This window comes from Staurois parvus, unplaced genomic scaffold (assembly GCF_062004578.1).
Source record: "Staurois parvus isolate SC_StPar_1 unplaced genomic scaffold, SC_StPar_1.0 ptg000717l, whole genome shotgun sequence".
Lineage (NCBI taxonomy): Eukaryota > Metazoa > Chordata > Amphibia > Anura > Ranidae > Staurois > Staurois parvus.
The window spans coordinates 505,263-517,272 of NW_028318513.1; the positions used below are offsets into that span (position 1 = coordinate 505,263).

Sequence of the window (12,010 nt, forward strand, 5' to 3'; positions counted from 1 at the left end):
TAGTCAAAATGGCGGAACCAGCACCCGATAGCCGATTAAAGAAACAGCTCGGGTGAGAACACTGCTGGGTGCCTGGATAGGTAAGTGCTCTAATATTAAATGTCAGCAGCTACAGTTGTAGCTGCTGACTTTTAATTTTTTTTGGAGGGGGGCCGGAACTCCTCTTTAAGTTTCCTGAAAACATGTGCTTGATAAACAGCTGTGCAAATATTGTAACATTAAAAAAACCACAACCACCATGATTTTCTCTAGGACCTCTGCTTTTAGAAAATATATTGCATTTGGGGAGAGCACATTCTGGGAGGACGTCATATGACGCCCTCCTAGAACTGGGTGAGCGCGCTGTAGCTGTCATTTATGGGAGGAATAGTACCCCATGTATCTTTTCACTGATGCTGGGCCCGGGACATTCTCTACCCTGACTGGTCACAGGCATAGGCCCTCCTAACGTTTGAAGGACAGTAAACTGGCCTTGTTTGAAAAGTTTGGAGTCCCCTGCTCTATGGCATTGAAATGACCTTGCAGTCAGCTACATGCCCCCTCCCCTCAGAATTGGGGAACCTGTCACTTGTTTTCTAGTCATAGTTCATTACAACAGGTCAGCTTATTGCATGCACACAGGTAACGACCTTTCACTGGCGACGAAAGCGAAAACTCCCGAATAAACTGCCATATACTACACTGTAGTTCTATCTAGACTGCTGATAGTTACTTTGAGAACTATTGCACCTTCGGGAAAAGAAAAAAAAAAAATACCCGTTTCAGTGTCCTGTACTCGCCGTGAGCAGAATAGTCTCCTGAATGGACCATGTACGCCTTACTAGGCCCCCGCCCGCACCAAGAATTTCCCCAGCGGCCTACAGGGCCACTAACCCCGCCTACCGGCTTTTCGTCGCTCTGCCTCGTTTAAAGACCACTCGGTCCAATCAGAAGGCGACGGTTTTGCGCTGGGACCAATGAGCACGGATTACGCCCTGTCCACTGGTATATTAGACATTTTCTGGGCGGGAGTAGCCAGTTGCTGTGTTGGCGGAGACCCGTTGCGCGTCTACGGTCAACGGAGCCGGGGGAAAAAGGGCGGTTTTACGTCGCATTGCTGACTGCCTATCTTCTTTCTTTGTGTCGTGTGACTTTGAGAAGCTGTAAACATGGTGAGACAGGAGGATGGTAAAAAGCCGGGGGGAGGGGAAAAAGTGGCGCCAAAAGTAGTTAAACTTTGTTTTTGGGGTGTGAGGGGGTCGGGACTGCTTTTGGAGGGGGAGGGGGGGGGTGAGCACAGATTTGTCAGTGCCTTCTTCAGGGCCTCACCTTTTGTATGTATGTTTCCCTCAGACAGCTGGAGACTCTGTAAGTCTGTGTTATCAGGAACTCTGAAGAGGGGGTGGTGCTGTAACTTCCTTGTTTCGAAACCCCTCAGTGTTCTGGATTGTTACAATGTATTCAGTATGACTGATCTCTTTCAGCCTGGCACAGCTGCTCCTTCTTGTGCACTTTTGTGTAGTCCTGAATGAGTGTGTGTGGTTTTTTTTTTGTTCTCCCCCACACACCACCTAATAGGTTAGATTTTTCAAAAGTGTGCTAGTTTGCCTCTTGAAGCTTCAAATATGGAGTAATAATGCATGGCTGTGCGATGATGGCGTTCTACTGAAAGGTTCTGTACAGAGGCCAGGAGGGGCAGTGACAGAAGTTGATGACAAGAACTGGGTGGATTGGGTGGGGTGATACTATGTAAATCTCTGTGGAGGATGTCTCCACCTTCTGGACAGGATCAGCCGGTTTGAGCTGCTTTGTGCTGTCATTGGGCGATTGTTAGGGCAGGGTGCCTTCCTTTCAGTATGCATGCAACCTTCACTGAAACTGCAGCTTTTTGTAAGTGCGCACTGCGTTGATCTGACAGTGTTATGCAGTGCTACTTGGATGCAGCTTTGATAAGGTTGTATGATTAACAATGGACTGGAATTGTGCCAAAGTAGTACAGGAACGGTTTCCAAAATGGCTCTAAGTTGTATTGTGAACTGACCCCATTGAAAACCATGTGCTTTTTCCTTTTGTGACAAGTCACATCTGAAATCTCAACAGTGTGAACCAGGTTTTAACCCTTTTTTTCTCCTCATTTCAACAGGATGCATGGCTACATCTCTGTAGTAAAACCTTTTAAAGTACAGCTCTGGGATAACGTTTAAGCTGTTCATCCTAGAAACGAAAAAAGTCAGCAGCTACAAAATACTGTGGCTGCTCACTTGCCTGTCCAGGGATCCAGTGCCATCCTCATCCGAGCTGGCATGTTTACTTTGAAAAGCCAGCTGTGACTGCTTATGGCTTCATAGCCATCTGTCCATTGCGCATATGCGAGATGCACTTTGTGGATGGTCCTACAACTTTCTGGGATATGTGACATGTCCCAGAAGGCTGCGGAGTAAAGGTGGGTCATACTTCTGTTTGGATCACTGCAGTGATCTGACTGGAAGTGAGTACCTACCAAAATGAAGTATCTGCTCTCCAAAAAGTATAAATTGCCATAACTTGGGACAACCCCTGTTGGGTGAAGTTTTGCTTAGCTAGTCTTTAAAAGGGAAAAAAAAGAAAACGTTCCTCCTCATAACTTTGACTAATCTGTGAGATAAAGATCTGCGTACTTGCCCAGGGTGGATTTGATTTACTTCACTAGTGAGAAGGCTTGACTTAAATCCTAATTTTTAAAGCACCACTGTCAGTTGTCCTGCAGTGGCTCCTCCTCTGCTTATGGCTTTATAGCCGTCTGTCCACTGCGCATATGCGAGCTGCACTTTGTGAATGGTCACTATTGACTCGCCAACAGTCCCATTCACTTTATTGGGACGGCTGGTGATGCGGCAGTGACACAACAAGGTGAGGGACGTGGCGGCAGCAGGTGAGTGGATGTCCGCTAACAGGTACTGCCATAATGGGTCTAAAATGAAAGGTGCTCTTTCAATGTAAGGAATCCAACTTGTTGGTGGTAGCATGTTTAATATTTGCAAACCAAATGGTTTCCTTTAGAATAAGCTGTCAGGTTAGTAAAACAGCAATATCAGAACCGATTTTAGGTTAATCACACATAGTTGAACTACTCAAATCCTTTTATTTCAAGTTTTTTTTTTTTTTTTTTTTTTTTCCTTCCCCCTCATGGTTACTGTGAAATTGTGCATGTTATCTCAGCTTGCAGAGCTTGGACTCATTGAATGAGTTTACCAAATATGTGAATATTGTAGAATATACAGCCTCGTGCTACATAACAAAGTTCCATTTCATGCTGAATAAACCATTATTAATCTATCTTAAATAGAAGACATCTTTAGGTTTTTAAGCATTTTATTAAAATCCAATTTAAAAAAAAATCTTTCACTTTTTTTATTTTTTTTCATTTTTATCCACCCTGTACTTTCCTATTGTTAACATGATCACCCTGTATCAGACAGCAGTGGCTGTAGGGAAAAGGAGGGAGCACTTAATGGCTGGTAATGCCTGAGTGGTGACATCACCCATAGGCTTACTATGACCCATCTGCTTTCTATGCTTCCTCATCTCTGAAAGCGCGCGCACACAGGAGCTGGATCATGTGACTGCACTGGAGTGGCCTGCAAATGGGCATGTTTAAAGATCTTTCTTATACAGGTTACTTAGTGTTAGGGGGCATTTTTAAGGTTAGTTAGCTTTATTGTGAAATTCTAATGTAAAGCCAATACTCCTGTAGGAAAGTATCTGGGAACTCCTACAATGGGGTACAGACTGCAAATGTAAACATATACAGAAACTCTTAGGCCAGTTCACACTACAGCAGCTCTGAGCCGCACTTTGCACACGCATGGCAGACCATTCATTTGCCATGCTCTTGAAAGGGTCCCTTCATCCTTATTTTTCTTTTTTTATTGCCGTGGAAACTACAAGTGCAGTGTGATTCTCAGTGCTGCTGTGATTTCCAGGGCATGTGGGTGCCATTAGGAATAATGGCACCCACACGCTTTGGCACATTTTTCTGTGCAGGTGGTTGTGGGAGCAGGTGCAGTCCTGCAGCCGCAATCGCCTGCACAGATGTGAACCTTGCCTTAAAGATTTTCAACCTCTCCATGCTCCCCTTACCCGTTTATTATACAGTTTTCTTTGATGTACTGTTCCTATTATATACTTGCACGCCTACTGGATTCAGCATTGTCTATTGTAATCTGCTGTTGAAGGTCTGGACCCACGCCCATCTTCCTTTGTTGCGTCATAGGAAGCGGACTGTCAGGGTGCCAGCTGCAAGAGCTCAAAATGGACAATGTGGTACACGTGCAGTTTCTCTAGATTGTTCTGAAGCCTCCTGGAATGCATTACATGAGTATCTCAGGAGACTTTGGACAGCTGAGGGTTGTCTATTGCTCTTGGGTTTTTTTTTTTTTTTTTTTTTTTTTTTTTTAAATGCGTTTGAAAGAAACTTTCTTTAACACACAGGATAAAAATTGAAGAGTGGAGGTCGTCTGCTTTAGGTTTAAGCTGGATATCTGTGAAGAGTCTTCTGTGGGGGGGGGGTTAGTGATAATTTGAATTGGGATGGCCAGTCCAGTTAGGGAATCTTTGAACAGTACCTTTCTGTAGGGAAGGCACCTCTTTAAGGTAGCAACATATATTTGTTAGACTGTGTGAGCTGTCATGTTTTTTAAAAATGGAGATGGTTGTATTTCATTGACCTACAGTCCTAATAAAATTGAAGATTGGCAAGCAGTCTTAATTCTGTGGTGTACTTATGTTTTGGTAAGGGGTTTCTTGGCATGTGGTTCCACTTTAATTGCCCTCTATGTATAGGATTGTAGTATGTGTAAAAGTGCATATGTCTTGAGGAAGCCAACTGCTTTCTGTCCTTTTTTAAAAACCAAATATAGACAAACTGTATGCTGTCTAATACTTTCATGTGCTCCTAAACAGCTGAACGAAAAGATGCCCTTGGCTAGTTGGCCATCTGCTTTGCACTGAAAGTTTGCACAACAGGATGCAGAATACTAGTTCAGACAGGATCTGACTAACTAGGCATAAGGGTGTATCTTTGTACGCATTGTGTATTGGTTCGCTTGCTTTTACTTAAGTGGTGGTGGTTTTTGTTTTTGGTTTTTTTTTTTTCAAACATCTGCAGGTTAATTTACATTTTCTGGGAAAGTGTTTGTGAAAGTGCAATAAGGGCATAAGATTCTAAGGCATGTAGAGCAATGGGGCTGTACTTCTGTGCTATGCATTATGATGGCATGGTATAATCAGAACATGTAGACCTGTTTTTTTTTATATATGAGATTCTAGAGGTAGACTTATTTTTCTGACATGATCATGTTCTTGTGAACAGTCTAAACAAGATACTGAGGTCAGTTAAATCCCTTTTTATTGAAATCTTATAAAGAGGTAAAGCCAAAGATCTTTTGGCCATACCTCTATGGCTTACAGGGAATGATCTTGAGCGCTATGGTTTTTGGTCTTAGAGTTTGGGTACAAACCAAGCTGAGTAGGGTTTTTTTTTTTGTTGTGTTTTTTTCCCCTCCCCTGACATGTTGTCAGTAAAAAAAAAAAAAAAAAAAAAAAAAAAAAAAAAAAAAAAAAAAAAACTGATGCACATTGGATAGATTAGAAGCATCTGTTGTAGAAACTGTCCAGACATGGCAATGGCAGTTTCTGCTCTAGGACTGTCCCCCCAATGTTTCACCCAAAAGGGCTCAAGTCTGATTTAAGCCCTGATTGGTTGGAATGCTTTAGCGCACAGGCTGCAATTGCCATTTCTGGATATTTCTACAGTAAATGCAAATGTGTAGCAGCCTTTAACCCTCAGTTGGGAATGTGATTGGTTTGGCCTGCTTCCTGCACCTGCTGTGTGTGGCCTTTGGAGCAAGTCCTCTTAATCTGAATCCAATATGTAGGTTGGGCTAGAAAATGTGTGGGGAGAATAGGAAGTTTGTACAATGATGTCTGTATTGTACATATTGCTTGCCCTACATGAGCCAAGGTGGTGGTTGTTGTGTTTTTTTTTTTTTGTTGTTGTTTTTTGTTTGTTTTTTTTCCTCCCCTCTCACTTGGTTGCTTTAATACATTTCTCTGCACAATGGATGTTTTTGGTCTTTCTTTTTCAACCTGGAAAATAACAGCATGCACAACTGACATCAGTCCCTTAGCATGCAGCTTTTTATGCATAACCTCTGATGTCAGTGAAGTTGTTGGTGGGTGGTGTAGTAGGCCACAGTAAAAACTAAATGTAACATGCATGAAGGGGATCCTTATCTTGCTGAAGACCTCTTGAGGCTTTATAGCTTTATTCTATGCAGTGATTTTTGATCAGCATTCAACTTTCTAATATCCTTTACTTGCTTTCTTTTACAGCGTGAGTGCATATCCATCCATGTTGGTCAGGCTGGAGTTCAAATTGGTAATGCTTGCTGGGAGCTGTACTGCCTGGAGCATGGTATCCAGCCTGATGGGCAGATGCCAAGTGACAAAACAATTGGTGGAGGAGATGATTCTTTCAACACATTCTTCAGTGAGACTGGTGCTGGGAAACATGTCCCCCGAGCAGTGTTTGTGGATCTGGAGTCTGCTGTTATAGGTATACTAATGTAGCTTGTGAACAAAGTGGTTCTAAAGCCAGGACAAATTTTTATGTCAATGGTTTCCCTGCATTAAGGTGACGAAAAGTCCCAGTATTTGTATACCCCCCCCCCCCTTCCCAGCCATACACTCATTCTAGGTTTGTGTCCACCTCCTAGTAGCTCTCCTCTCCTTGCATTCACAACAGAGGCAGCAATGGGAGCTTTTGGCTTCTGCTGTTATGGAATCCTGAGAGCAGGGGACTGGACACACAGCCTAGGCTTGGGAGCCTCACCATAGGAAATGGAGCCTAGAGCACTGGCAGGGGACCCCAAAAGAGAAGGTTTCAGGGCCCCTCTGTGCTCTAACATTTCATAGAACATGTGTTTTTTTTTTTTTTTTTTTTTTTTTTTTTTATTAAAGCGATTGTAAATGCTGAGATTTCTCTTCTCCTCTTTTAAACTTTGACTTTAGTATGGTTATGTTTCTCTTAAGTACACCCTCCTTATACACCTGTTTGTTTTTATTCAGTTTTCATTAGGCATTGTTCACTACTGCAGCTTTGTCTGTAGAAGCTATGAATCACCTGATCATTTGAGAACTAGATGTCTTGTTAGTTCAGCAGATGCTGGAATCATTCTGTAAACTAGACAAAACATTTTTTTGCTTAAGTTTTAGGCTTGGGCAACTGACTGAAAATTGTTGGATAATCTTCAAAAGAAGGTTGAAAGAGATGGTGTCTTTTTTTTTTTTTTTTTTTTTTTTTTAATTTCTCTTGTGCTGTTCTTTCCTTGATAGATACCTTAGTTCATATCTTAGATTTCAATTTTAGTGCAATAGAAATACTAGTTTTAGGTAGCAAAATGATTCCCCTTTACATGTGAATGCAAAGTGTTTAAAAAAAAAAAATCTTGTTCACATTGGTGAATTGAACCCAATGTGCCTAGAAGATGCCATGTATTGCTGCAGGATTTATAGGAATGTTTCCATAAAGCAAACTAGGATCTTTAATATTTCTATGGCTCAGCACAACATATAATTAAACTGAAATGGTTACTATATTACTATAGCTTTTTTTATAGTTTATACCTGAACTCTTCACAGATGAAGTTCGAAATGGATTGTATCGGCAACTATTCCACCCAGAACAACTTATTACTGGTAAGGAGGATGCTGCCAACAACTATGCTCGTGGACACTACACAGTGGGAAAAGAAATAATAGATTTAGTATTGGAAAGAGTGAGGAAGTTGGTGAGTATTGTGGCTTCTGGTTATGAAACTTGCTTTCTTGCTATTACTACTGTAGAGTTGTGAAGCAGGAAAAGTTAGGGCCCATTTACACCATTGTAATTGACACCCTAGTGCACATTCCCAGCATAATGCAGTCATGGTATACTGCCCAGAATGCTGCTTGCAGGATTATTGTTCTGGTGCATTAGACAGCCCTCTAAAATGCATAGCCTGTCTATACACCGCAGACCAGGCTGCTAAACAATGGGTGGATTTGCTAAGAGAACAGTTAATATGCCAATTCTTGGGTGGGGGAAAAAATACTAATGCCGTCACCACATGGATATATACTTTCTACTGGTACAGAAACAGTCTGCCAAAAGACCTATTTTAGACGGTGAACTCTGTCCTGACCAGGGAATCTGCTGACCAATCACCTGCTGATCAGTACATCTAGCCAGGTGTAAACTTGACTCTGCTGTCTATTTCCGCTACTCTAATCTGCCTAAACAGAAGAATGAAAAATACTGCTACTCTGACTCTACAGTTAGTGTGTCCGTCTAAGGACAGGAATTGTTATATTAACCTAGTACAGCCACCACATCTAACTGATAAGAATCAATATATTTAACATTTTATGTTTTTAGGCCTGAAGATTGCATAAAACCTCCAAATGTGTATTTTTGAAAGCAGAAACCCTACAGCAGGGGTGTCAGACTGGTAGCCCTCCAGCTGTTGCAAAACTACAAGTCCCATCATGCCTCATAGCCTTTGGGAGTCATGCTTGTAACTGTCAGCCTTGCAATACCTCATGAGATTAGTTTGGTAACAGCTGGAGGGCTGCCAGTTTGACACCCCTGCCCTAGAGAATAACATTTTTTATTTTTTTTTTCTCACAAGTAAATCTGAACACTGTTAATTTTTTCTTCTAGGCTGATCAATGTACTGGTCTTCAAGGCTTCCTGATCTTCCACAGTTTTGGTGGGGGTACAGGCTCTGGGTTCACATCTCTACTCATGGAGCGACTGTCTGTGGATTATGGCAAAAAGTCCAAGCTTGAGTTTGCCATCTATCCAGCCCCACAAGTATCCACAGCTGTAGTGGAGCCATATAATTCAATATTAACAACTCATACAACACTGGAGCACTCAGACTGTGCCTTTATGGTGGATAATGAAGCTATTTATGACATCTGCAGGCGGAATCTTGATATTGAGCGCCCAACATACACAAACCTGAATCGTTTGATTGGCCAGATTGTGTCTTCCATTACTGCATCTCTGCGCTTTGATGGGGCCCTCAATGTGGATTTGACAGAATTCCAGACCAACTTGGTGCCTTATCCACGTATCCACTTCCCTCTAGTCACTTACTCTCCTATTATTTCTGCTGAGAAGGCTTACCATGAGCAGCTCTCTGTCTCTGAGATAACAAATGCCTGCTTTGAACCTTCAAATCAGATGGTGAAATGTGACCCGAGGCATGGAAAATACATGGCATGTTGTATGCTGTATCGTGGAGATGTGGTTCCCAAAGATGTGAATGCTGCAATAGCTGCCATTAAGACAAAACGCAGTATCCAGTTTGTGGATTGGTGTCCAACAGGTTTTAAGGTAAAATCTTATCTATTTTACTTCATTGCTTACCTTTTTAGACAATTTATTTGGTACCCTAATGAAATTGTGCTGGGTGACATGTGAGGTTTTTATTCTTGTAGGGTTTCTATAAACTCTTCAGCATAAATCTGTAGAGTAAAATTAGCTCAAGTGTCAGTTAATTTTGGTGCAGAGTGGCATGATGCTATAATTATAATAAAAAAATTGTGGAGCTCAATCAATGAGTAACTTACCTCCAGGGTTTAAGTACTTGGCTTGCTTAATTTTGTGGCAGTTGTATGCTACCAGTGTATATAAACATGCTCTTAAGTTAGCATTTATTTTAAAGATGGTGTGGGGGTTTTTCTTTCTTCCCACATTGTTTGGGTAAGGAGCATAAAAATGCTGAACGTCGTATATTGACTTTGGAAAGTTAATGAAATATGAGCTGTTCTTGGTAACATGTTTCTGATTTTGTTACAGGTGGGCATAAACTACCAACCACCCACTGTGGTCCCAGGTGGGGATCTGGCAAAGGTACAACGAGCAGTATGCATGCTTAGTAATACCACAGCCATAGCTGAGGCATGGGCACGGCTGGATCACAAGTTTGACTTGATGTATGCCAAGCGTGCTTTTGTTCACTGGTATGTGGGTGAAGGCATGGAAGAAGGAGAGTTCTCTGAAGCACGAGAAGATCTGGCTGCATTGGAGAAAGATTATGAGGAGGTTGGCACAGACTCTGTGGAGGGAGAAGAGGATGGCGATGAATACTAATGCTGATGAGGCATTATGGGAGAAAAAGTGCCTTTTTTAATTACCATTCTGATCATGGCTGCTTTTGAATAAAGATTTTCCACTAACAAACTTGTTTTTATTAACTTTAGCATTTAATCTTTGATTATAGTACAGAAAGTAAATATTTTAGCTTGCTGTATTAAAACAGACTACTTTTGTAAAGTAATGTTTTTCAGTTACATGTGTAGTCCTGCTGGATTTATGGCCTCTTCTACCAGAGCAAGCTCCCTATGTCCTGTTGACTGAATGGATTGGAAGACTAGCAATGTGTCACAGATTAACCTTAAGTAAGTCTGACTGGCTTTAAGAGGGTGATATTAACTTCTTTTTCACATTCATTACAAGCAGTAAAAGAAATTGGGTTTTTTCTCTTGCCTAACTGTACTCCAAAGCAATTATCCGATCAGTACAAGCCTGAAACTGGTTTCTAACAATTTAGGAAGGTCTGGCACATTAAAGGCTGGCAGGCTCCAAGGATCTGCTGTTGTAGATTTCAGTGCCTCTGAAAATGAATTTCATAACAATGTCTATAGCTAACTGATGGCTTATTTATAAGCCTTTACTGCTTGTTCAGAATATGTTAAATATTCAACTGCATGGTCAGTTTTCATGGATGCTGAGGGCTATGAAATGCAGGCAGTACCTGCACATTGCTGCAGCAGCTTTTAGAATTCTGGGCTGTTCTGGTAAGTAAAGTGCTGACCTGTCAAGTAGTGTTGGAATTACTCCCATACATTCCTTTGTGGTCAGGGATGGGCTGCTGGGCATGTGGAAATGGGTAGGCACATTTTCAACCAATAGAAAGGATAAGTGGAAGTTTTTTGATTTTATTCCAGTATTGTATGAAAACTGATGTAGGGCACATCTAGATTGCTGTTTTTGTAACAATATTAGGGGAACAGGCTCCTGTACCACCAGCAAATTGGGTCTTCTGGCTTGATTTGCTGCCTTAGCACAAGAATTTAGTAGGTGCTCAGGTATGATAAACATATTGCAGGGCAGTTACTGAAACAGAGGATAGAGAGGCAGTAATAAAGCTAGGCAATTACATTTAAAGCAGTAGTAAACTCAGCCACCATGAATGGAAAGAAACCGGAAACAATGCACACAGCTATAGTCTGCTGAAAAATCCAAATCTCAGCCAAAGCTTATGCCATATTGGGACTCTTCCTTATCCAGCGTCTCTCTATGATGGCTGTAATTGTGCAGATGTGCATTATGAATGAGCTGAGCCTTGCTTTGATTCTGTGGGAACATGGCCCCATAGCTCCTGTGCTTGATTGCTGATGTTTACACGCCTTGTGATGTAAAAAAAAAAAAAACACCTTTTCATGGGCTTGCAATGCTGCAGAGAGTGGATGAGGGGGGCACGGCATTCTACAGAAAAAGGACTCAAGGCACACAGCATGCTGTGCATTGTGGCTAAAAGGTGTATGCAGGTGGTGGTATCAATGGATTGAAGATCGTGCCGTTTCTATAATAGCATAGGTTAATGATTTAAATTGAGGAAAGTAGAAACGGTGAGTCTACTACCATGTTAAAGCGTAAGTTTGTTTTAGAAGCTCCACTCAGATATTCTCTGCTGTGGGTTACTGCACTTAGTGACAATTTAAAAAAAAAAAAAAAATTGTATTTGTAGAATCAATTATTTTTTTTTTTTTTTTTTAAATGGCTTACTTTCTGCCACCCTGTAACATTCTCTGGGAGCTCCTGAACATCTGCTCCCTCTTAGACTTCTGGTTGTCTGAATAAAACTGTAAGGTTTCATGTACACAGGGAGTTTGGAAAACTCTTCTGAACGATGGAAACTGATTGCTGGAAACCGTAGGT

The 12,010-nt window shown here is 41.6% G+C and overlaps 1 protein-coding gene across 1 annotated transcript; it reads left to right on the forward strand.

Moving 5' to 3' along the window:
* The first annotated feature begins 991 nt into the window (after positions 1 to 991).
* LOC149445580 (tubulin alpha chain, testis-specific) lies at positions 992 to 10,249 on the forward strand. The gene is made up of 5 exons (XM_089653632.1): positions 992 to 1,151; positions 6,352 to 6,574; positions 7,660 to 7,808; positions 8,720 to 9,400; positions 9,866 to 10,249. Exons 1-5 carry the CDS (start codon positions 1,149 to 1,151, stop codon positions 10,157 to 10,159), a joined length of 1,350 nt encoding a protein of 449 aa, XP_089509758.1. The 5' UTR covers positions 992 to 1,148; the 3' UTR covers positions 10,160 to 10,249.
* The last annotated feature ends 1,761 nt before the right edge of the window (positions 10,250 to 12,010 follow it).

What these genes read in the sequence shown, in the direction of transcription:
- LOC149445580 (XM_089653632.1), top strand. An exon ending in TCTGGAGTCTGCTGTTATAG is followed by an intron (nt 6,575 to 7,659) that starts GTATACTAATGT and finishes AACTCTTCACAG; the next exon opens with ATGAAGTTCGAAATGGATTG. An exon ending in TGGAAAGAGTGAGGAAGTTG is followed by an intron (nt 7,809 to 8,719) that starts GTGAGTATTGTG and finishes TTTTTCTTCTAG; the next exon opens with GCTGATCAATGTACTGGTCT.